The 27059-nt window shown below is 30.9% G+C and overlaps 1 protein-coding gene across 1 annotated transcript; it reads left to right on the top strand.

The window, feature by feature from the left end:
* Positions 1-11743: 11743 nt before the first annotated feature.
* LOC131852105 (uncharacterized) lies at positions 11744-27052 on the top strand. The gene is made up of 3 exons (XM_059202738.1): positions 11744-11881; positions 25942-26043; positions 26114-27052. The coding sequence occupies exons 1-3, from the start codon at positions 11750-11752 to the stop codon at positions 26480-26482; spliced, it is 603 nt and encodes a 200-aa protein (XP_059058721.1). The 5' UTR covers positions 11744-11749; the 3' UTR covers positions 26483-27052.
* The last annotated feature ends 7 nt before the right edge of the window (positions 27053-27059 follow it).

Below are 27059 nucleotides of genomic sequence, written 5' to 3' on the forward strand. Positions count from 1 at the left end.
AAATGTTCTGAGTATGACGAAAGTTAAGTTTGGCTTCATTTATTTTATTTTGTTCAATGAAACATTCATTGACCGTGTGAACATATACATAGCCAACTAGATACATTCGTTAGCAGTTCTAATGTAGGTTTAGACACATTTTTTTATATTTTTCAATTGCAAACAAGCTGATGCTCTACCTGATGGTATCGTTGCCTATATGCATGAACAAATATTACGAAAATTAAGTTATAATGTGATGACACTCATAAGTTACAAATTCGGAGGACTATGTCATGTCTTCATATACTTTAATTTCATTGCTATAATTCTAAAAGTTTAGAGCGTTCTGTCCATCCCTCAATCTAAACATTTTACAACAAAAGTTATATTCTTCTTATTCTGAAAGTTCAAAGCTTTATCGACCCTTCAATACGTAATACGTCTTACGAAGAAAGCTACTTGGTCGCTGAAATAGGTGAGACTGAGTTACCACGCAGACGACTTTGTTTGAATCCTAGTTTTGTGGATATAACGTAAAAAAATATTCTTAAGATGTTGAAACATCTATATAATTTTCATTACTATAACCTTCTACTTTTCTATTACGTGGTTGATGCGTATGTAAAACCTCCTTATATAACAAAATATTCTATATTATTTTATATTTTCAAAGAAAACACATTCATTTATTTATTCTCGGTCATTGTAATAAAAGAGCAATATACTAAAACGGACGTTTTAATTAGTACATATTAATAATACTTGGCCAAATTATTATGAACATATTTTTCTTAATGAGGCTGAAAAAAAAATAGTCCAGTAATGATATTAATATATTTGTTACTTATTAATACATCAAGTAATTTTCCTTAACGCGTATTCAACCTTTTACTTTCGTATTACGTGATAATTATTCGCCAATTATGAACCAATTTTTCTGATACTGTTTATGTCTCAACAGTTACCATGTTCCATCGGATGGGCCTTCAACTTTTTTGCCATTCTAGTCATATAGAGTATATGAACCAGAAAGGTCATTTATTATGTAGAATATTACATAAGCACTAATTGTAAATAAATAAAAAAAAAAACCCTTTTAGTGCATGACAAACTATTTATTAAAAAATGGTAATGTTTAATTAATAAATCGCATATATTTTTCAATTTTGAATCTAGCTGTAACAAATGACTATTTAGGTCTATAAACCATGCTCAATTACAATATTGATACTACTTCGTTAGTCAGAAATTTCCATTTTCTAATTGTTGTTTTTTAATGCTTTTAACAATGGAAATTATTGTAGTTAGATTTCATTTATGTAACAGAACTACAAATGTGAACTTGACATTCCTAATACCCGCTTGTTTGACCACTTGATGGAAAATAGTAACAGTCCTCTATATATGTACACGACCAAACAATATAGTACATAAAACATAGTAACTATTTACCCGTCCCGGCTACGCTCAGGTGTACTTAACTTTGCAATTTTTTTATACATAAAACTATGAAAGATTTTCATAAATCGCTGTTCAGGAGTTTACTTCACATACATGTATATATATTATAAATATAAACCTTCCACTTGAATTACTCTATCTATTGCTATGAACTGCATTAAAATATCTTGCGTACAGACAGCGGAAGTGACTTAATTATTAAATAATAAATAATAATAATTATTAAATTTATGTAAAGATAAAGTAATGGTCTACTTTTTATGGTTTGCTATAGCTTGGCTTAGACCTGAGGACTAAGATGCTAAGCCTCCGTGTAATTGAAAATGCAATACACATATCAACATAATTATATTACGGTTTCATTCTATTACGTAATTTATAGTAAACTGAAGACGTAATGTTTTTTTGTAATTTTATGTACATATGGTACTCGTATACATACATTTGGTACGCATAACAGGTGTCAAAGGTCACTGTCAAGTTACGAGGTGGCCTTATTTCCTCAAATTGTTAATGAAGGACTCTCATTTTAAAAAGGCTAAAAGTTTTGTTAAAAAACATGTCTGAATATTAATAACGATGATTTTTCCTATTCTTAGTGATTGACGGATATATGTTTGGAAAAATAAAATAATATCTATTTATTTATACATTTGTACGCTACATTTCTTACTGGTTATGCAGAGAGAATCAAGTGCTAGTGTTTGTTTCTATTCTTACATATCATTGCTTCATTCACATTTATAACTTATCTAATAAGGTTCGTGCCACTAACGGAGATTATCGTTTCCTTTATTACATGAATAAAAATATAAGTAACCCATCTTGTCAGGTGCCTTTGGAATTTTGGAAATAGTGTCAGTTTATACATTTTCTAGTATATTTTTTGTAATTTACTTTATTTGAGTAATACATAAAGTATATTTTCGTTCGTATTATCCCAGATAGAGCCTTAGAGATATGATGAACTGTCGACGTCTAGGCGAACGCAACGATTGACGTGTCCATATTTTGCTGGTTATATTTGAATTAAAGGAGGTAAGCTAGAGGTAGAGCTAGAGGTGAGCTTTATAGCCATTTACAGGGTCGAACTTTATCATACATCTTTGAAACTAGATTTGATGTGTCTAATAGGTTATCTGTAAGAAATTGCTTATGTTGATAAGACCGCCTTTCGTAATTCACTTTTTTATTTACTCTCTATGCGTAATACAAAATTTTTATTATTCTAATTTTGTACTGTAGACTACATCTATATATTTATAATATTATATCTAATAAACTTACTAATACAGTTACGATTTCAGAGACAAGGGCTTTGAATACATGACTACCCTATCAGTGATTACTTAATATATTCAACAAGTACTCAACATAATATTTTTATTTATTAGACATTGTCACAAGTAATAGAAAGTTATTGTTATTTATATTAACTACTAGCTGTAGGTATCCGGGATTTCGTCTGCGTGAAATTTAACTTTACCTTTCCCATCTTATTAGTAAAAGTCCCATCGAAATCGGTGCAGCCATTTCAGAGATTAGCCGGAACAAACAGACATATTGGTGTATGTATCGTATTTATATTCATATGCATGTAGTAAAAACGGTTATTTCAATATTACAAACAGACACTCCAATTTTATATATATGTAGGGAGGTCCGTTGCTACTACGTGTCGGTGCCGGTGCTGGCAGAGAGCCGGTCTAATTCCTTACCATCAGATATGTTGAAGCGTAAAGCAATCATATAAATATGATTTGTATCTATTTTTACACATGAATAACAATTAATTGTTAGTCAATAAAATTTAATCGAACGGTCAATTGCATAATGTTCATTTAGAGCATCTACACACGATCCAATATATTTTTTTATTGGATGATTATTTATTTATTTAAAATGATAATTAAATTTACAAATATAATTATAAAGGTCAGGTTAGACTTAACAGCATATGAAGGGATTGACCAATTTGGAACGAATTGGCCCAATTGGATGATTATGGTCTTATTACACAATGAATGATGATAAAATGAGGACAAAGTCAGCTCAGTTAGCCCAATATGACTAATTCACCAAAAAATAATGACGATGGTTTCCAGGGTACTGTTACGGCATGGAGTTCAGCCCGATAGGATATTTTCAGCAACGAGCCGCATTGTTATTAATTCCTTCTTCCCTCCCAATTCTATGGGTTTAAATTCGGTAAGAATGTCGGGTCCTGATAGTCAGTTAGTTTTGGTATTGAGAAGATAAGAGTCAGGTAATTTATATGACTCTCGCCGTTCACGGAAAATGCTCGGTTCGAGATTGGTTGAAGCTGGAGCATTCTGGGACTATCGCCCAGAATGTAATATTAGTTTTGTTAGAGCTCTTGTTATCTTTCGACAAATATATAATAATAAATATTATAAATAATTCAATGAGGTCAAGACGTGGATTACAGTGGGTTTTAATCTTCGATGTCTACATTAATTTGCAATTCTAGCTGAAGGCTTTCGGGGTTTTGAATCTGTGTGTGTAGGGCGGAGCGTAGATTTCATCAGTCGGGATCGTTCGAGTTTCAGATTCAGATTCAATGTGCCTCTTACCATCTGGTGATCGCTCCCAATTGCTTAGGTATACCGTAAAGATTTTTAGTGGGTAAGAATCCCACATATTTTCTCGTCGTTTAAATACATATATAATAAAAAAGGCAGTTGAGTGTAAAATTTGTGTGTGTTGAGGAAATGCATGATTTCATTCCAAATTTTCAGTTGTACTTATCAGGTGCTAAAATGTTTCGTGTATAGATGCTTTTACACTCATTTTATTTATTACTTAATTATGTAATTAAATTGATAGAATAAATAATGAACTGCATCATCCATAGTTTGACCTAAACTAGTATATTTTTAAAAATTAGAGCATAAACTTATATGCATAATGCGATAGTATGCATTAACATAAACATTGCAAATAACGACTGTGCTTACTCGTAGTTGTAATAAAATATATTATCTAAATTACGTCCACAAGTCTAGTATTCAGTACACTTATTGTATAGTATTATTATAACACAGGTAATTTAATTTTCGTACTAGTTCGATATGATTTATGATCACCTGAAAGAAACAGTAGTGACTGATTTATTCGTAAAATGAAAAAATGGAGCTAAATCTATGTTTCATCGCTTATATCAGAATAAACATTTGTTATCTCAGAATAATAATACGAAACAATAAAGCAACAAATTCATGTTATCTATTTAGATTAATTGTAGGTAATAGCTTATAATATGACTTAAATTAATTCATGTAAATATTAATTATATAATTAACTACGTATATAATTTTAAACTGTTTATTACAGGAATTAATTGCCGGATCTGGTAATCCAGGACACGGTCTGTATAATAAATAGCATGTAAATAAAACATATAATTTAATTTTTAGGTACTTAATTGAAATGGCAAATGTGCATGAAGGATCACTTGCAGGTAAGCGGTACATATATGGAAAAAATCACTTGCATCACATTATATTCAAGAACAATATAAGAGCTCATTGTTACCGTGTGTAAAATGGAAGTAACTATTCTGTGAATAGACTTAAACTATAGAATTTTTATATATATATTAGTATTGTTTTCTTGTTAGGAATTACACTATAACTTGGTATATAATAACAATAATAATAGTCATACTTATTTGGCTAAATAATAAACTAATACAATTGCTGCTGATAATAAAATTTAAAATAATAATCGAGACAAAACGGTCACCTCAGAGGAGGTAAGTCTGCTATTCTGTTATAATCTTATTAGTAAATTAATACAATAAAAATCAACGACGACGATAGCATATATAAAGTTGATATACCGGTATAATGTACTCCATATCCGCGGAGTTCTACCTGACAGACATGATTTTAGTTTGAAGCCTTTGCTTTAGGGGTATAAATCTCGGCTCGGGCTGTCGTCATTCGATCCCCATTTGAATTGAAAGGATTTTAATTGTACGTGAACGTCATCTACATAAAAAAAACTTTATCTCACCTTAATAGACGTGCAGGTAGCTTTGTAAGAGATATTTATTAGAAGAAATGAAATGAAATGAAATGAAATGAAATAATTTATTTGCGAAATATTGGTACAGTATTATAATTAAGATGATGTTACATGAAATTGATTGTTCAGCGATATTTCATACTGTCAAATTACGTGAAGGTGTTTGTGTTACTTAAATATTCTTGGACACTGTAAAAATTACCAAGAGTGAACAGGTTTAGTAGAAATAGGGAACAATATAACGTCAACTGTCAAACTTGCTTTGATTTCCACGATATAGGCATAGCCTAGTGTGGAGTCATAGTTATAATGTTACTTAATTTAAATTTTACGAGATATATATTTTTTATAACACAGCGGACAAACGGGTAAGCGGCTCACCTGATGGTAAGTAATTACCGCCGCCCATAAGCACCCGCAACACCAAGGGAATTGCAAGTACGTTGTCGATGTTATTCTAGGTTGCTCTGTAAAAGAAATTAATAAGAAAAGTCAAATAAATCAATGAAATTACAGGGTATACAGACCAATCATACGGGATGGAAATTTATGGTACCTCTGCCATTCCGCAGGAAATCACATTTTGCGATGTCCGTGGTGCTGTTCAAGTATATAGTCAACTATTACCACTTACCATCAAGTGGACCGTTAGATTGTTTGTCATTGCAGTTTCATAAAAACATATTACAATATATATAGGAACTAATTCTTTACACCTACGTTTGGATGGCTATCTTTGTAATCGAATCTTATATAGGCTTAGTTACTTAACCAGATTACTGAATTAGACTATTTGATTGTTGAAAACCTTGATTATAAGCGTGGGTATTCATGTAAAATTAGTGTCAGAAAATAATATTAAACTAAAGGTGTATATTAATCTATTACCGATTTGGTTTTGTACCACAGATGAATAATAAGTAAATAGAATAAATATTATTTTTTTGCAAGCAATGCTCGTTTGTTTTTTTAAATAATAATAATAATCCTGGGTAATTCACACAGCGCCATTTAATCTCAAGCTATATAGCATAGCTTTTTAGGGGTACGAAAAGGTACAGAAATACTTAAACCCATTTCTCATTTTTTATTTTCAATTTTAATTAAAAATCATTTATTCTTGTAGGACATGTTAGCCTCTTAACAACTTTATTTTTTTGTATCTGTCTATTCACTTAATCTTTAAAACTAAGCAACGATTTTAATACAGTTTTTACTAATAGATAGCTATTGCTAAAAGCTGTATTAACAAGAGATTCGAGCTTAAGGCTTATATGTATAATACATGTACACTCACGCGAAGCTGGGGCGGGTAGTTAGTAAAGTATATTCTGTATATCTGTCATAAATGTTTATACTGAACAATAATAATGTAAGAACTTTATGACACTATAATGTTGGTAATAGTGCTAGAGTGTATATAAAAAGTTAATGATTATGTGTTAATTATAATTTAATTGTTTGATAATGTATGGTATAAAGATATAATATTTAGTGATAACAACATTAACAAATAGAAGGGTGGTTAAATACATTAAGTTTTTTTACTATTTATTTTACCATCCTGTTAATTAATAAATAATATATTTTAGTAAAAAACACAGCGCCATCTATGAAGCAGAATTTGTACTAGAGTGATTGATTGACAACTGATAAACATAAAATATGTATAATACTACATATAAAATACATACTAATATTATAAATCTCTGTCTGTTTGTTTGTTACCTTTCCACGCCATTTAGACATAATTTAATGACTAAACAGATTCGAATGAAATTTCATATGAAAGTAGATTTTCGTACGGACAAATATAGGATTTCTATTATCTCAAAGAAAAGCAGGTGGATTCGTGGGCAACTACAAATATATATTGTAGAATGTCCGGACCAATATAAATACATTCATAAATACAAGTGTTTGTATTGTACGGAGATCAAACTCACGACCATCGGATATTGACGCAGTATGTTACACCGCCGCACCGAGGTCGTCAAATTAATACTAATGTAATATTCAAAATATTGACAAGTACAACTGATAAAAAATATTGAATTTTTATATCATTACATAGTAAAACAAAGTTGCTGTTGCTGTCTGTCCGTCCCTATGTATGCTTAAATCTTTAAAACTACGCAACGAATTTTGAAGCAGTTTTTTTTAGTAGATAGAGTGATTCAAGCGGAAGGTTTATATATATAATACAGGTGTATAATACATCTGTGCGAAGCCGGGACGAGTAGCTAGTAAAAAATAAAATATTTTTTTAGGCACAGTACCAGTAATATGTCAATACAAAACACATTAACGTCATTATATTTGACGATTTTATTAGGATAAAGTTACAGATATATTAATATAGTCATGAGTACTGTTAATTCGTGATATAACAGCTGATGCTAGAAAAGATTTCTACAAAATGAAACAAAAAAAGTTACTTTAACCATTAACGTGGTTCTGTAAGACGATGTTAATAAATTATATACACATAGTTTAAGGCTATTTAAATTTTATATTAATTATTGTTAAACCGTTTGTGGCCTTCTATGTTTTGTGAGTTTTGGAAAAAAATATGAATAAATATGATATAAATAAAAAAATTTTTAGGAACTAAATTATGTCCTACAAAAGACATCAACGTGATTCAATTGGATAATTTTTTATAACTTAAAATGAAAGGTTATATTAATCTTATATATAATATTCTCGTGTCATAATGCTAGTTACCATACTCCTCCGAAATGGCTAGATCGATTTTGATGAAATTTTATATGCATATTCAGTAGGTCTAAGAATCGGCTACTATCTATTTTTCATACCCTAAGTGACAATGGTTGTCTATCACCAATCCCTATGTTTTAATAGCAATTTTATGGCAACAACGTTTGCTGGGGCAGCTAGTATTACTATAAATATTGTTTTTATTGTAACCTATCTGCTATACGATACAAAAAGTAGTTTTAATTAAACATAAATTTATGTCATGTAAAAGACATCAACGTCATCCTATTTGACTTTAATCTAAAGACCTAGATGTTTTTATAAAGTATAATGTTATTTGAAAATGAATATATTAATAGTAATAATTTTATTATTTTATACAGATTATTTATTTATAAGTAAGTGGCCTAGTGACTTGCTATACCTATGACAAAAGTAACCATAACCAACGAAATTAATCTGAGAAAAGCTTGTAGTCTTTGCCCCATTCCATATAGAATTAAATGACTCAAAAAATGTTGTCATATCAAATGATGCATTTATATTTATAATACCTCTGATTACGCTATCTGGAATTACAGTTGTGAATATTAAAATTAATTTATATTTGACAAAATTTATAAAACAAATTATATATGTTTAAATCATTGATCGAATTTATTTCCTTATCCGTAAACATTATGTGAGTAAACGCATACGTAATACCAATAAACAAGCGAGCATTCACTGCAACTGATATGCATATCTATACTAATACTAGCTGACCCTGTAAACGTTGTTTTCCCATATAAATTAAAATCGCTATTAAAAAATTTGGTTTGGTGCTAGAACGGCCAACTTTTAGGGTTGTATGTATTGTCAACGGTAAATTACAATGAAATTAAATATAATATCACAAGTACAAGTTTGTATGTTTGTTTTTTATAGAGTAATTTCCGTTACTGCTGATACAATTTTGAAAATTCTTTTGTTGTTGGATAGCCCATTTGTGGTGGAAGGCTATATAACATCGCGTTACCACCAATAGAGACAGAGCAGTAATGAAAAATGTTGCAAAATCTGATACAAATAATGATGTCCTAGTCAGCCAGTATTATTTACCGCCATCGTATTATAAAAAAAATAGAATGAATATGAAATTTTCAATTGCCTATATATACACATCATGAATAGAATCAGACATTTGCTCGATCTCGGATGATAATTTTGCAAAGCAATAAATTTGTAACCAAACTGAAGGACCCGTGTAAATTCTTCTACTATAAGGGTGGTACAATACTATACGGTGACAAATGGTAGGCAGACTTTATACTATATACTAGCTGTGCCGGCGGGTTCACCCGCGTTAAATTTATATAAAAATTTTAGCCCATGTGTTACTCTGATGCATAAGCTATATTACGGTAAAATTTCATCAAAATCCGTTCAGTAGTTTTGCTTGAAGAGTAACAAAGATCCATACTCAAACTTTCGTGTTTATAATATTATTAAGATTACTTTCTCACCTAATACATACATCTCTTCACTGCGTCACATTCTCCCCGTTTCTGCAACAATTTTGATTGCAGTTCCACTCCTAATAGTCGTAGCGTAATATTATAAGTATGCTTGGGAAGACTAGTCTTATTACTAACTATAATTCCTACCATACTAATTGTCACAAGATTGATATTCTCGCGGTGGCTACATCTACAATACACTACAGTGGTCCTTACTACAAAGGTTTCCAAAACGCGACTAGTAAGTAGTTGATTCTTGCTCAACTTACTATGTTTTACTAAGGACCTGCTTTCGTTATAATCCTATCATATCTGACTAATATCATAGCAACAATTAGTAACACCATTTCACAATGAAAAACATGAAAGTAAAATAACTGAGTATTATGTATCAAGATGCACATGGGCGGCAGTAATCACTTAATATTAAGTGAGCTGCAAGCTCGTTTGTCTCCTATGCTATAAAAAAGGTAACAAAGGTTCAAAATGTTTCTGATGTGGTCGTGGAGACAACGGAGTACGGCAGTGATGTATCTTTAGACAGTGGGCTTGAAAATCTTGTTCTTGTAGTAAAAATAACTCTTTTCAATTAACATATATTTTTTTTTATAACACAGGGGACAAACGAGCATACGGCTTACCTGATGGTAAGTGATTACCGCCGCCCATGAGCACCCGCAACACCAGGGGAATTGCAAGTACGTTGTCGGCCTTTTAAAAAGGAATAAGCTCTTTTCTTGAAGGTTTCAGTATCGTATTGCGTTTATATTTATATTTTTAATTACATATATATTTTTAATTTATTATCATTCATCCATTCCATTCATTATTTATTTATACTAGCTGTCCCGGCATAGTTTTTTTACCACATACAGTTTTTTATAGATGATAATAGAATGGTACACCCATTTGCGCTAACGTTTTACGCTGGCTGGGCACCAATGGAGGATGATAAGTGTGTGGTTAGGTCAGTTAGCCCATCATGAGGTATTCAACAGAAATTTATCACGATGACAGGGAACCGCCTGGGTATCAACTCGACATGGTATATTGCTTATTATGCATTATTATCAATCCCCTTTCTCCTGCCAAATTCATTAATATTGCTTTTAAAAAAAAATAGCAATATTGATGGCAGAAGGGTTACAATTATAATTTTTAATGCAGAAGTTTAAAAAAATTGTCCTAAATACAAAGATTTTTTTTGGGATGAATCTCTTAAGGATATATAGATATAAGAATATTTATCTTTGTCCGCTATAATATAATATATATTATAGAAGAGCGTGACATGTTATTTTTTTATATTAACATTTAATAATATTAATTAACTAATTGGCATTCAATTTATACTCAGAGTTGCATTATTTCATATAGAACGATATAAGTATACTATGTCTATACTATGCCTGTCTCCCATTGGGGCATGTATATAGGGCTATAAAACCTCAAAAATAAAAATAAATGACAGTTATTAATGAAACAACAGTTTATCAAGAAATATTAACTATATTATGAAAAATTGACCATAATTCAGTGTAGTTTGTATTAATCCTATTATTCAATTGCCGGTCAACTTTAAATTAACTTTATCAATAGAAAATATACGATTATAAAAAAAGGCTTTCAAAAAAATATACATCTAATTGAAGATTCCTTCTAGAAATTATGATGTTTAGAATTCCACATGTATATAAATTACCAATTAAAAAGTTATTCTATGCTATCTTAAATATTTAAATTTAATTTGAGATATCTCATGAAAACTACAAACGCCTTGTCACTACAGCACTGAGATTAGAATTTACTATTGTATTTTTTTATTTTAATTGTTAACCAAGGTCACACATCTAATACATAAACACATGTCAACCTATTCCGCTGACACTGAAGATTTTTTGAACATCCGAAGGTTCCGCGTTTCGTCACATAAAAATTGGCATGTACACGCATGCGTAATAGTTTGTGCAACGTCCCCACCTATCACCACTTCCACCAGAGTTAGCCGCGGTTGCCGCAGTACAGTTCTTGCCACGATGGTCGCAACACGCACGCTCTCGCTACTTTTAGCCGCTTTCGTCGCTGGCTCGCTCGTGAGCGCCGCGGTACCGAACCACGTGCGCGAGCGCAGACAACTTGCGGATGATGATTCCTTGCAGCCTATTGAGGTATGTGTTTTGTTTATTATGAAGTTAAGTATAACTAGATTGAAATTATCTTTTCGAATTTGATAGTTACATTTTTAATATAATAAAAAAGCATTACAAGACTTTCTTTCTTAGAGTCAAGTTAAGTGACTGAAATGCTTATAGCAGTGTCAAAATATCGGAAATTGATAAGACACAATGTAAACAAGTGTTAAAAAGTTTCAAACAATAGTTTCTTACAAATAGACAATGACTCAGATTTAGACTCTTTCAAACTTTGATGATATTGAATTTCAATTTAGATATACTAAAAATTGGATAAAACGGGAACATAATTATTATTATATTTAAGTATAATAAGACGTTGTTAATAATATATGTAAATAAGAAATTGTGAAATGTGCCGCTTGAGGCAAGAGTCGCTTTGTGCCCTTCACAGGTTTTGAAATCAACTATCTCGAATGTTATCATGTAGTGGATGTCACAAGATGTATTTTGGACGTAAAGGAGTAAATAAGATGCCGTGCAATACACATAACATAATGACCTTGACATTTATTGTCATTTTGTGATAAGAAATATCAAACATTCCGAGTTTGAGTATTTGACTAATGTATCAGTATGCACTAAACAGTTGCTAACAATTTTCATTTGAAACATTAATATTTTCAGTTTTTACTAATGTATTAGGCAAGATTACATACTAGTATTATTATAATATAATAATATTCCTTCACGGCTGTAATCTCAAATAGGATATTCAGTCGTATATATATATATATAAATATACGATTATAAATGTATAACTATCGCTGCCATGGTGCATGCAAAACTTGAGCTGCTCATTTTTTACTTTGTATATTTGAACCCAACGTAGCAGAGGTTGTTTAATTTGTTATCAGTGTTTACATCGTCAGTTTTTTAGTATGGACCGGATTTAAAGTGAACCTAGCTACCCTAACTCTAAGTTGAGGAAGTAGAGTTAATACTATTGGCATAATAATAGCAAATGATTTTGGTATAATGTATCTGTCGTACATTCCAATAGTAAACCATACAGCTTAACTTCTAGCATCTGCTCCAAATGGTTCATATAAAGTCTACGATGTTTTATTTACAATTGAAAATTCTTATCAACTGTGTTACATAACAAAACAGCGTGTGAGTCCTCTTTTATATATTTTTTAAAAGTTGTATCATATTCACACAATTATGAATTACAGTCAAGTTTTAATTAGTCCAAAATACTTTAGGACATTCAACTATGTGATGACGTAATGTCATTTATAAATAATTGTCTCATTACCTAAATAGAATTATAAGAATCATTACAAACCGTCTGCAAACTTCATTCGACTTTCGTTCAATACTACGTTGCATAATCGCGCAAAACGTAGAATACCCGTTTTTGCTCGTAGTCGGTTAAACTAGTGTTATGTAATATTATAATTCTATTAATGGTATATTCGATGCGGCTTAAGTCTAGCACAAGCTAAACTAGTGATTTGGTCAAGGAACTTTGATTTATGGTTTCGACGGAATAGCTGAACTTAAAATATATGACCATCAATATAATCAGACACTTGTAGTTACTTAAAATGAAAGATACAAGTTCAGTATTCTATATTTTATACTTTTTTAAAATTTACAATCCTTTAAATATAAGATACTAGGTTTCTCCGCCTGATGGCCCACAGATACATGACTTACTACTGACTACTAACCTAAATACCAGATGTACCTGTGCCAGATTTTATAAAGTTAACCATGTTACAAACAGATAAACAAACTCACTGTGATATTTCTAGTATTATTCGAAAAACGCCTACATTAATAAATAAAAGGAATATTAGTAAAACTTACATAATTCTAATTAGTATCCGTAACCTTGATCACTTGTGGTGACTGATTCTTAAACCTGTAACGCTATAAAAAACTTTTAATGTAACACTTATATTTTATTGTTGCAAATTACTTTTATGTATAAGTTATGGGATATATTATTTGTCGACCACAACGTTGTAACTGGATAAAGGCAAAGCAACGAAGATTATTATTTTCTAATAATATTTTCTCTACTTCGTTAATTTATTATTACAATTTAGGTAATACTCCTTCTACCTAATTTGTAACAATAAATTTAAGAGCAAATGAAAATATCTTAAGAAAATAATCATCATCTCATCTTACCCATATCCATTATTTGGCGTAGCAAATAATACCTACTTAAATTTTGTGTCAGTCATTAATTAGAATCTAAACAAAGCTCTCTATGAAGCTCTATAAACAATTTCTCCTTGACTAAAACGCTAGAACATAGATGCACTAGATATTTAAGAACTGCAGAGATATTGCATAAAACAATGCCTATATTATATTTGTTCTTCTTTTACTTAATAATATATTTTAATATAACTATATATGAAATCCATATTACATTCATAGTACGTTGAATCGAATGTATGTTCATGTATGCTGCTCGTTATATAGTAGTGACTTTATTAAATTAATAGAATGGAAAAGGTATATTTGATCAACTTACTTGAACGTTCTTATTATATATGTTACGATGGACATTGATATAATATAATAATGACTTAATACAATAATTCATGATGAATTCGGTTTTCGTAGTTCCCAAATGTAATTAGATCTTAATTTGACAGCGGTGAACTAGTTTTCTGATAGTCGCGGTTTCGATTCCTCGCATAGCACAAACATTTGTATTCAAACAGATTTTATATGTAAAAAATGTTTGATTTGTATTAAATTATTTTAATGTTTGTTTAAATGTCAGGGGAACAGTTTCAAGGAATCGAGAACGCCTACATATACCTAGTTAATTTGACAGCTTATAAAAATCCCTGTCACTTACGTGCGTAATAATAATTATCGTAAAAGATAAAAATAAAACTAGATATTCAATTATGAACTCGTTTCCGTAATTTGATTTTGTTAAATCGACTTTATTACAATATATATATGATTCGATTCGTTAAATTATATCAATGTTCATTTAGTCCTTGTTATATGTGTAATATTTCAGCCTTTCTCAGTCGGCCTCGCATCGAACCTCTTACCTTCCGCTATCGCTTCATGCATACACATACACACATTATATTACACGTGTATTACTTGACGTGAATGATTACATAAAAATCATTATTGAAATCGACACTTTACAATCAACCTTACGACGATAACTTTAAAATCTAAAATCACACAATTATTATTTACATAGAGAAAAACTTTCCTATACATTAATTCAGTATTAGAAAATTTGGGAATCTTGTTTCAATAGAATGATAGGTATGGAATTAGAGTTTTTATTACTTCGATTTAAGGCATATTGAATTTGAAAGCATTTGTTCATATAGAACATTTTACAAAGGAAATTTATTAGCAAGGGAAATTATTTACAGATATAATATATATTAAAAAAATTTCAGATAATTAATAAAATTTTATAGACAGAAAGTAAATAAAAGCTTATAAAAATTAAATGCACAGTCCAATATGCCCTATATTGTTTATAATTGTTTTACTATTTTTTTATTCACACCATAAAATGTTTATTGATAGCAAATATTTCTTAATCTATATTGTAATAATTATATCAGATTTATTTTTTATTTACTAATAAAAGTAAATCCACTTATTACAACTTACATTCTTAATCTAAATGTTAAATTATTGGCTAAATGCTAACGTATAAATGAAGAAGAATTAATAGTCATAATGTACCGTAAATTTATTTTTATATTATATTATGACTAAAAGAAAATCCACTTTTAATATTTGAAGAATTACGATATATATATAAATGATTATAGATCAATGACACTTATTGTTTGATGTTTCTAATGAGGTTAAGCAATGTTCACATTAGCCACTCCAAAGGATGCGCACATTAAACGTTGCCTAAACCCAATAGACACTAATTTACCATTTTATTAATACAAATACCTAACTAAAATGAACTGATTTTTTATTCCGTAATTGGAATGGCAAACAACCTAACGGCCCACCTGAAAATTGGAAGCTACTTGTAAACCTGAATAGCATTAAGGACGTCATAAAATATATTGTAATCTGTAATACGTTTCCATTTTTGAGGAACTTAGTCCTTATACCTTTTAGAATAGAATAGGATAGAATAGAAAATCGTTTATTCAAATAAATTTAATTTAAGCACTTTTGAATAGTCATAATAATTTGTTTTTTATCTACCACTCGTTCGGAAAGCTGTCTCATCACAAGAAGAACGAGCAAGAAACTTGTGTGTGGCTCTTTTAAATAATTCTTATAAGTTTACATTTACAAGTCGAAACGTGTGAATACAAACTACCAACCAGCACAAATTTTTTTGGGTAAATATAAATATATAATAAGATTAAATCAGTCGTAGTGATAAGAGCAGACCAGTCCCTACAAGCAGCACTCGTTCACGAGTATGACGGATGAACCAGCCATCACTGCGCTCGACCATATTTTAGGGAGCCCAATGACCCTTAGTCTTTCGCCTCTGTATCCTTTCAAATTAGAACGTTCTTTTTTTGGAAACATACACATTGTCACGACTGTTATCCTAGATGGAGTTGATCGAGGCATTGTTTGTATGTCTGTCTAACTACGATGTTGTGGTGAATTCAACACTTGATATGCCCCACATTTTTCTTGGTGTATTTCAGTGCAAGTGGCAAACAACCCACCGCTGTCTCTCGTATTCAAATTTCAGTTTTGTTATCTGTTTGTCCTTTAATGATACAGAATTTACAGTTTTGACTGACACGACTACTACTTGATTGATGACCTCTAGGATGTACTATAATTTAAGATAATAAACCACTACGCTACTATTTTTTATATTTTGCATATAATTAAACGTGTAGTATAGGGAACGCAGTACTAAGCGGAATCTATTGTGATATATCCTAACTGATAGAGATTGTTGTTTATAACAATACAATGATTTAACTGTATCAACGGGTAACAATCGTTATTACATAACAATTTAGAATGGACGATAAACTTTACTCGTACGTGAGAAATATGGCTACAGCGCATAGCAAATAAATAGGATGAGAATTTATCAGTTTGTTGAAGACAATGAACAGTGTTAATTTTATTAATTCCATTTTAACCTCTATATTAAGACTAATGTGTTAAGTATCAAAATTATTATACTAGGTGTTTATCATAATATAGTTTCATGAGGATTAATATTGAGAGTGATACGATCGCCGTGACATCGATAGTTATCATATCATCACTCCATCTAGAATTACAGACGGGAATGAATATTGTTTTAATATTTAAATAAAATTAAGAACGTAGTAATATTTTTCGAAGAAGATACTTTGAAATTGAATAAAAGTAACATGTTTCTTGCTAATTCTTCTTGTACTGAAGCTGCTGATGCAATGAGGGGTAGATTAAAAAATATTTAAAAGTTAAGTTCATTTGAATAAAGATTACTTCTATTCTATTCTACTATGTAACAGACTGTACTAGTATTACGAGAGCACAAAACAACTACCCTTTCGCCCGAGTTCCCAGTGCTCTCGTTTCCAATACATTGTGTAACTAACTCATGAACTATCGCAACCGCCTCTGTTTTTAGCATAAAATAAAATCCTATATATTTGGAGATTCACTGCGTTCATTATACTGAAAACTAAATATTTATTTATTCTTTTGCACACAAAATTGTATACATGACGGACTTAATGCCTTTGTTCTCTACCAGTCAACCCTATGCCTTTTAATACCAGATATTAAGTTAGAAAAATAAGATAAAGGAAGAAAAATAATATATTCATGTACTATAGATAAGGCATATAAAACTATTACAAAATTAGCTGAAGTAAATACGAAGAATTTATAGCAGAATATATATATATACTATTACTGTAAAAAGTTGTCTGTGTGGGTACCTTAGTCTACTTTTTTAGACATCAAGCTACTTCCCTTGTAAGCAATGGTTCGGTTTTAGATTCAAATTATACAGTGAAACAATAGTATAAAAGGCATGACTTCTTAGTCTTGAATGGGAACGCATGAGTGGTATCACTTGTGTCACGTGATAACGTGATATCGGTGTTGTTGTTATAATGGTAATAATAATAATAGATAGTTACTCGCTTATCATCACGTAAGTGATCAGTTTGTTTGCCCAACCCAATTCCATAAAAATATAAGAGAATATCTCAGAAAATTTCATCTTAATTGCTACAGTCATTTTTATTTGTTGTTGTTACGACTTTACTATGACATTCTATGTAAAAAAACAGAACATTACTTTACAATGAAAGATGTAGAATGCTAACATCACTCGAAAAACTGAGCAATTGCTGCTTACAATGGATAAACATTGCAAGTAAACACATTAGGCCAGAATCGTGCGAATTCAAATACGGTTGCAGTAAGCATAATTTATAATGACAGATTGGCATTTCCCAATAAAAACGTCATAGAATAGATTTCGTAGACATTTCCCTTATCCTATGAGAATAGTTTATAGAGCCATTGATATTCATTACGTGGGAAGAATATGTATGGTCGTATTTCCTATAAGCGACTTAAGAAACGTGGGATAAATTAAACCACAGTTTCTTGAAAATTCTATGTGTATGTATTCTATAAAAATTTCATGTGTAGTCTAATTTAAAAGAGATGGCGGCCGTATTTACGAGCCATTACTAGACCCGCCCGCACTGTTACTTTGTTTCCCTTAGCATTCCATAATGTTAAATATAAATATCTAGATTTTGCAAAAAGTCTCACCTATTTCAGCCGTAAAGTAGCTTATTTTGTAAGCTGTATAACGATTGTATAGTATTAGTACTATTAAGCAGTGAAATTACAGTTGTGTTATGTTTTAAATAAAAAAAAATAAGACAAAATATTTATATTCTATATTCTATCTATATTTAGAGGACTTGTATAAAAATATATCTAATTATAAAGTAGAGTGGATTTTCGACAGAATTATAAAAACGTGCGTTTCAATAAATAAAGTGACTAATTACAGTAAAACAAACAAGTTAATGTAAACCAAATGCATTATGAAATTACTTATAGAAAACACTAACAGATTAAAACTACGTAGAAATAAATATTGAGTCTATACTGCATTCTATATTGCTCTCTCTGATCAATTCCCCGTCAAATTACGACGGTATCGAAATTACGACAGCCCGAGCCGAGGTTCAAACCCCTAGCAATGATTCCAGACTAAAGTCGTATCCGTCAGGCGGTAGTTGGCCTTTAGCTGCTCCATAAGTCCTTCCGCATGTATGCAGTGCGGTGATAACGACCATCTGCAGCCAACAGCATTAGAGTAGTCCGAAATAAATCTCTGTTGTGAATATGTGATGTGTCTGTAATTCTTTTCAGCGTTAGTATATATTTTTAGATAGTATATATTTTATTATACTTTGTTCTTCTAGTGATATTTAAAAGATCACTAGAAGAATAAAGAACAAATAGACCGTTATGGGTATAAAAAAACTGTTACCCGGGTCCTTATTCTTAGTAGGACAGGTGTTCAACCGTGGTATAATAATAGATACAATATTGAGTTAATTATTACACCTTTAAGACTTCAATTATTATTATGAACTTTAATTTATAGACAGCAAACCAAACCAGTTTATCGGTGATCTAAATTCAACCGACCTTGTCAATATTTAGTTAGAATTAGCCCTCTCGCCTTCTACACTGTGGATTAGTGTTCATATCTAAATGTGAGCGACATAAATGATCGCTTACATTCTATATATAATAGTGATATAGTTCTAATTGAATGTCGTTTACTTTTAAATCAATAATTCAAAAAAGGACTAATATAGAGCTTAGTTCATTTAAATATTGGTATTTATATTAATCTGTAATATCAATAGCTAATTTTCTGGTCTGTACACTAGGATATCTTATGAAAAACTCTCAAAGTAATAAAAAGTATAGACAGATTGTTGTAATCTGTTAAAAAGCCGCAAAACTGTTTTCTATTAGCTGTGACTCCCTTCAACCTATTACTATACGACGCGACGGTTTATTTATAACAAAACTAAATAAAAATATGTTGTAGTAAGTTAAATAGTAAATAATGGTAGATTTTATATTATCGATTAAAAATGAATTATCAAAGTAGATATTGTAACATGTAAAATAAACACTATTTCATTAGTTGCAATTGTTATTGTGATATTATTACAATAAACGCTTCAATTCAAGTGCAGATACAAAAAGTAAATTCGAAATTATCTGAATTTATTTTAGGCAACACAGGCTACTTTTATTCATGTCAATTTACGAGTAAGTGTATAAAAGACAACCACAGCCAACATGGAAAATAATAAATAACTTAATCCCCGTCACAGTTGGAAACAATGAAATGAGATTCATACGTTTAACAGTTCAATGGACATCGGTTTTGGCCCATTGGTTTTCTGAATATATTATAGAACTTTATGTTTCACGTGCGGTTACGTTAATGATTCGCGAGAGGTGGGTGGCCTCGACCCGCCGTTGAGTAGCGCGGCCGCCCAACCGCACTACCGCACAACCGCACACACATTTGCACAGGCTGTGTCCACTGACGTATTATACTCGCTAATACAGCTAATATAGCTCGCTAATAGTCACGTGACTCTAGCTATTCCTTAAGGATCTGGAGTATATGCAAGAGATGATCTAGGTGGTCTAGCGGTTAAGCACATCGCTTTATTTTGGAAGTTTGATATCATTTCGGGTGACAGCGCTGTGTGTGTTATCCTAGGTTTTATAGAAAAGGCTATATTAAGGTAACTGTTACGTAATGACTACATAGTATAAAACAAAGTCGCTGGCGTTGTATGTCCGTCCTATGCTTAAATCTTTAAATCTACGCAACGGATTTAGAAGCGGTTTTTTTAATAGATAGAGTGATTCAAGAGGAAAGTTTATATGTATAATACATGTACACCCGTGCGAAGCCGCGTTAGATAGCTAGTTTATAATAATATATAATCTGTTCAGATATAAAAACCAATTTATACTAGTTACTATATAGATGTATGTACTAGTGAACCTTCAAAAAGAGAGCCAGTGAATTGCGACGCTGTATCCGCAATTAATTGGAATGTCGTGTAGCGTTTTTCCAGATATCTAGTATCTTAATATTTAATATCTCAATGTCATCTCTTGAAATTCGAGTGACTCAATATGTGGTAACTATAAGCTTTAATATCTTCATTATCTCATTATATGTAATATTATTTATTAATGCCTAAAATCTGTAACCTAACTTGAATCAATAGAATACGTTTTGAAAAATTGAATGAATAAAGAAATTTAAAAAATTGAAACAAGTAAAATTATGTTATCAAAATAATTCCTTAATTTTATTTGAAAGAAAAAATACCTTATGTTAATCTGATTGTAACCTAAATTGGTTGATATGTAAAATTTACTATATTTTTTTAATGGAAAAATACCTTTATGTTAATCTGATTATATCTTAAGTTTCTTTAACTCACCCATAATAAGCATTCGCCTGTGTCGTTAGTTGCGTAAATACAGAGGTCGCTTACGACACCTCACCTAAACCTCACTTGCACAAGTTATTCGTTGTACATCACTTACACTTTACAGAACAGCGGATCGTGGGGTAAAATACTTTTTCTTGACGAAGTACCCTACTATCTCTTATAAAAGACCTTGTTCACTATCATTTGTTGACAACTACCTTAACTTCATATTTCCAGTCAGGTGGAAATATCAAGTGATGATAGTGAAGAAGTGTTTATATTTCTATTTATTTATTGTTATAATTGATAGCGATTTGTTACCCTGATTTATACCCAAAAGGACATAAGATATAATATAAAAATATTAAAGTGTTTCTATCTTTAATTTTGTCAATAATTTGACAAAGTTATAATATTCTTACTCTTTTTATTTAATAACAATAGGCTCTGTCTACTACTTAATTTTCTTTATTTTAATTCTTTCTTCTATATTTTTATTTCATCATATTAATCATAGAGACTCGTCGGCCTAGACCAAAAGGCATCAAATTTGACCACCACCAAAAACATTTGTGTATCAAATTATAGTTTTGACTTTCTCTCCGGTGATGAATAAATTCCATATACCAGCAGCAAATCGAATAAATTCGAAAGATTTTCGTTCACCTAACTACCAATGTGTATATGTGACCGGTCCATAACAATTCATTTAACTTGACCAATCATTCAGACACAAATAACCTGTACAACAACAAAGTAAATGTTTTCAACCAAAACATATTCTATAATTAGTATGCACATCACGATTATTTATTGACCATGTCACGTGTTTTCTTTTACGGTTGCAGGCTTTATGAGTCTAAGGCGTACTTTGTTGCCAAGGTTCAATGTTTTGTGTTTCAGGGTGATGTTTAATGTAAATAAGAAGTTATTTTCATGAACTTACTTTTCTGTTCACCTTTTTTATTCTTATATTTTAATACTGCATACTGATAGTATGTATAATATAGTATACATTCTTGTATGTATAGTATCTGAAAATCCTTTTTAGAGTAAAAAGGGTTATTTTTTAATTATAAAAACAAATTAAAAATAAATCCCTTCATATTGTCCATCCATGTATATAAAATAAATTAAGGTTTTTAATTTATAAAACTGTTTTCACATTTTATTATGAACTATTTTATATGTTTATTTATTTACTTTCATAAGTTGATAGTAATTGATTAAAGTACAGCTAAATTTAGAGAGGTTTATATAATAAATAATACGTTTCTAAAGTAAAATCAATTTACTTAAATCTGTAAATATACCAAAAATATAACTCATCACTCTCTGTACGTGGAAGACCATGGTGTGTCTTCCACCTACAGGGAGTGATGAATTCTATTACTAGGGGACTTTATTAAAATCATAGAAATAAAAAAAATGATTTTTAGAATATACGTCCGTTTTTCTTTGCACTTGAGGTGTTGATCTCAGAAACAACTTCTACGATTTGAATTTTCATTGATACAAAACAAAATTTTTAATATACTGTTAGTATTTTAAAAATTTTGTATTGTATCAATCTTTTTTAAAACTTATTAGTTATAAGGGTGTGCTAGCTGAGTCGACAACTTCGTGTAACTTACACGATGTTGTCGACTCAGCTAGTATCTAATATTATTCATCTATCCATAAATATACATCTTCACAGCATTGTTGCCACATCTTATGTGTCACAAAGGTCAAAGACTAGAGTGAAAGTGATTGTCGTCTCACAATAACTACCGACCATAATAAAACTTGAATAATCTCCACTTATTGTATAACTGCTCACACAAAATTATATAATATTATTTTAGTTCTTTGTGTCAAGGTTATTCGTAAGTGCGTTATGTTTATTAAAATGGATTTAGATTAATAAGTAGATTATTCTTTTTAATTAGGAATGTGAGATAAACATTAGATTATCAACATTAACACAATACACGGTAGCTGTTTGAAATTAGTCTGCTTCGTTGCGCATGTGAGATTTTTTTAACTAAATGAAGACTTACAATTGTTATTTTTGGAATAATATTTTTCCGTATCAATTCTTATCTATGTTAATTCGGTTTAAATGAAATATTTTCTTCTGAAGTATAATTTTAAAACACTTGGCATGTATAGTCGAAAGTTGACAGTTTTTTTTATTTTCTTATTATTTTGAAGAGTTATAGAAGGGTAATGTTTAATATCATATTAGTAAAATATTATAAAATGTTAAATAGAGATATGAAAAAATGATGCAATGAACTTCGCTATATGTCTAGATATTTTTTTGTATATTATATAAGTGTTTACTAACAGTTTTTATTATTGGTATTACTATAAAGTATCTATATCATTTGTACAGTCTAAGCTATCTGCTTAGTTTGGGACAAGATAGTACACGTGAATTGTTCAGATTTTATATAATACTAGCTGTGCCTGCGGTTTTACCCGCGTGAAAGGGTAACAAACATCCATCTATCCGTCCATCCACAATCACAAACATCCGTGTTTATATAATATTATATATATTAGTTAGATTAATTCTAGCATAAACTACATTAAGTATATATACGAAACATTCTTTCACTTTTAATACTACGTACCAAGGTAGATTTGTCACTAAAATTTAATGAACAGTCACCTTGTGATGTTGAACTCACTTGGGCATTTAACGATCATTGAAGCCCACTGTGACAATGTTGCAACACACTTAATGACGTTTACTGCCTAGACTATTAAATGAGCTCGAAACTACTACAAACTAACTAATCCAAAATAACTCGCCTTTATATACTATTCAGATATTTTTAGACCGACCCACCCCGCGTAACGGGAAGAGCTAAGCATGAAGAAGATGATATGTTTCATTTAGACGATTATATACTTCGACTGAGATTAGGACTAAGGCACTAAGATTCGTTCTCTGTAATAAAGTTATTTTTAATAAGTATTTAAGTGCTTTAGTGTTAGTTATTACTTATTGTTATACGTATTTTAGTTAATTACTGTTATTATATATTATAGATTCATGTAAGGCGTTTATTAAATTTTCGATTTAATTATGTGAATTAATGTAAGATAAGAGAAGTTAAATAGAGCGTATAAGATTGCAATGTTACATCATAAGTCGGAAAGAGTATGTGGTTATTATGATTCATACAATGAATTCAGAGTGTTGTGGTTTAGCGGTTAATTATCTGACTATGAATTCGTGAGATCGTGAACTCGTATCTGACTGACATAAAAATAAGTGGATTAATCGATATTTCTTACTGACTCTGTGGTAATGATACTGATAACAATTAAATATTAATCTGAGGAATGGCGATACGTTTGCCCCTACCTCATTGGATACAAATATAATCCGGAAAATATTAGCATTTCAATTTATGTTATAACATTTTAAACTCAACATTCATACATGTGCCATTAGTCCCAAACTAAGTAGGCGGGCCTGAGCTGAAATTCTTACCGCAAGCGGTGCCCTCAGATTAAAATCATATTTGTCAGGCAGATGGCCTTCAGCTGATTCATAAATGATTTCATTATATTTACTACCCCTTTGCATTTTCATCCGGTAAAGCTGTAAAGAACAGATTGAACAACAGCATTACAATAGTTAAAAAAGACAAGTTTATTCATAATGTTTGTTTATAATTTTATGAAATGAAATATAAAAATAAATGAAAATAAGACCTGTATATAAAATGAACCTATACTGTAATCGTACTTGGTTCTCGTCTCGTCTCTGGTACTTGCCCTGTGAAGAAGCTCCGTAATGGATATATTTATATATCTATTATATGACTTGATGTATATATTTTATAGGGCAGATCGAATTTTATATAAATATATATATTTTTAATTAATTCCTTGCGACAAATAAGTGTCGAGGTCAGTACTAACTGGTTTTAGAATGTTTAATAAAACTTGATTTAGAAATTGAAATCAGATTGAATTGATAAAATACGTTAATCGATAAGATCTTAATCTCAAAAACTTAACATATAGTCTTCTATTATTATTATTAAAATGTAGGTTGTACATTTTATCTAAAAAACTATATTAAATTATTATTATTACATTATAAAACTATTATTTCTCTTAGTCATTTAAAAGTTAAAAAAATAGATGAAAGGAACAATATGAGCTCAAACTACATTTTCAATTGATGATAGATTGAAGTTTGAGGTTATAAATACGATAATCTTTTGTTGATTTTATTTTATATATTTATATACTTTCTCTTCATAATAACTATTATAATGTGCATTGCAGACTTACTTTATTACGCAGACTTGCACTATCGTGACGCCATCTTGTTTTCAATATAATGCCGGTTACCATGTCGTTTATATGACGTAATGTGGCATGCAAAAATCGCATCTCACAACGTTCATAACTGCTCTAATATAGTGGCGAAAGGTGGTCATATGCTTCTGCAAACTTGAGTAACTTGGTGTGTGGTACCGTCTAGTTAAGTGTTAGTGAGTGGTGTTGGTCAGGTGTCGGTGTGTAGAGTAGTGTAGTGACATGTGGGTATGTGTGCAGGACTCGGAGGGCGATGAGCAGACCAGAGACAAAAGGAAGTTCGAGGGCGTCGCACAATCTAAGTTCGGCATCAAAAACGCTATCCTGGGCCTTGTTTTTGGAGTAAGTAATTCGTATTAAGTGGTATATTTGTAAGCTTTTCTGGCACAGAATAATTTTATTCGTATTGTAGGGCATCAATTCGCTGATCGACGCAAAAACAAGATTGGTGGACACTTTGGATAGACAGAACATTGAGATAAACAAGCAGTATGGTATTGAGACACCGCAGAATGGAATCGGCGGCTTCGTCGGCGCTATTGGGCAAGCCATTCAACCTAAGCTGCAGTTGATAGGCCCCAAACTTCAAACTGTTACATCTCTACTCGGCGGCGCGTCTGGTGCATCCAGCGGGCAAGGTGGGGCCGGCAACGGTGGTGTGGGCTCGTTCATCAGTCTTCTAACGTCTCTCTCAGGGTCCTCATCAGGCTCATCGTCAGGCGGCGCGGCCACTGGCGGAACTGTCGAAACTATAGATTCCTCCGAGGAAGATACCTCGTGAACATTTAAATCCATTACACTACAACACTCGATATCGATGTTCCTTTCTCTTATTAATTTGGTTAAGTTAAGAGAGAACCTAATATGAACGTCGTCTCAATCGAGATTATCGTTGTTTTGAAAGTTTTATCTGCCACATCATTGGTTTTTAATTGCAGGTATTTCGAAACAATGATAGTCCGCGTTGCATTTTGAGTGTCATTCAAAAGGTCTATATTCGTTTCGTCTATCACAGTTTTGGTAAGGTATTATAGCAGACTTTAAGTCTGTATTGGGATTGTTTCGTCATATTGGGGTGTACGCGTCGACGTATCGATATCGAGTGCAATAGTATATACACTCCTCTCCCTAACCCAGTTATCTCCTTACGCTGTACAGTATTTGCGGCCAATTGCACTCCCATTTTTGTATTTATATTGTAAATAGTTTTAGGTGAACGCTGGTGATATTAAACGTTTCCTTCCAATTGTTGTTTGTTTGCACTGCACCTTATTATTAGCACACTTCCACAATTTTAATCGTTGATAGTAAAATTAGACCAGTGATTCCCAACCAATGCCAGTAGGTTTCAAACCAGT

The sequence above is a fragment of the Achroia grisella genome, unplaced genomic scaffold (genome assembly GCF_030625045.1).
Source record: "Achroia grisella isolate CSIRO2021 unplaced genomic scaffold, CSIRO_AGI_Agris_v1 utg840, whole genome shotgun sequence".
NCBI classification, from domain to species: domain Eukaryota; kingdom Metazoa; phylum Arthropoda; class Insecta; order Lepidoptera; family Pyralidae; genus Achroia; species Achroia grisella.

Excerpts from the sequence above, each read along its gene's own strand:
- LOC131852105 (XM_059202738.1), top strand. The coding sequence starts at position 11,750 with ATGGTCGCAACACGCACGCTCTCGCTACTTTTAGCCGCTTTCGTCGCT. Across the intron at positions 11,882-25,941 it reads ATTCCTTGCAGCCTATTGAG|GACTCGGAGGGCGATGAGCA; the intron begins GTATGTGTTTTG and ends GTATGTGTGCAG. Across the intron at positions 26,044-26,113 it reads TCCTGGGCCTTGTTTTTGGA|GGCATCAATTCGCTGATCGA; the intron begins GTAAGTAATTCG and ends TTCGTATTGTAG.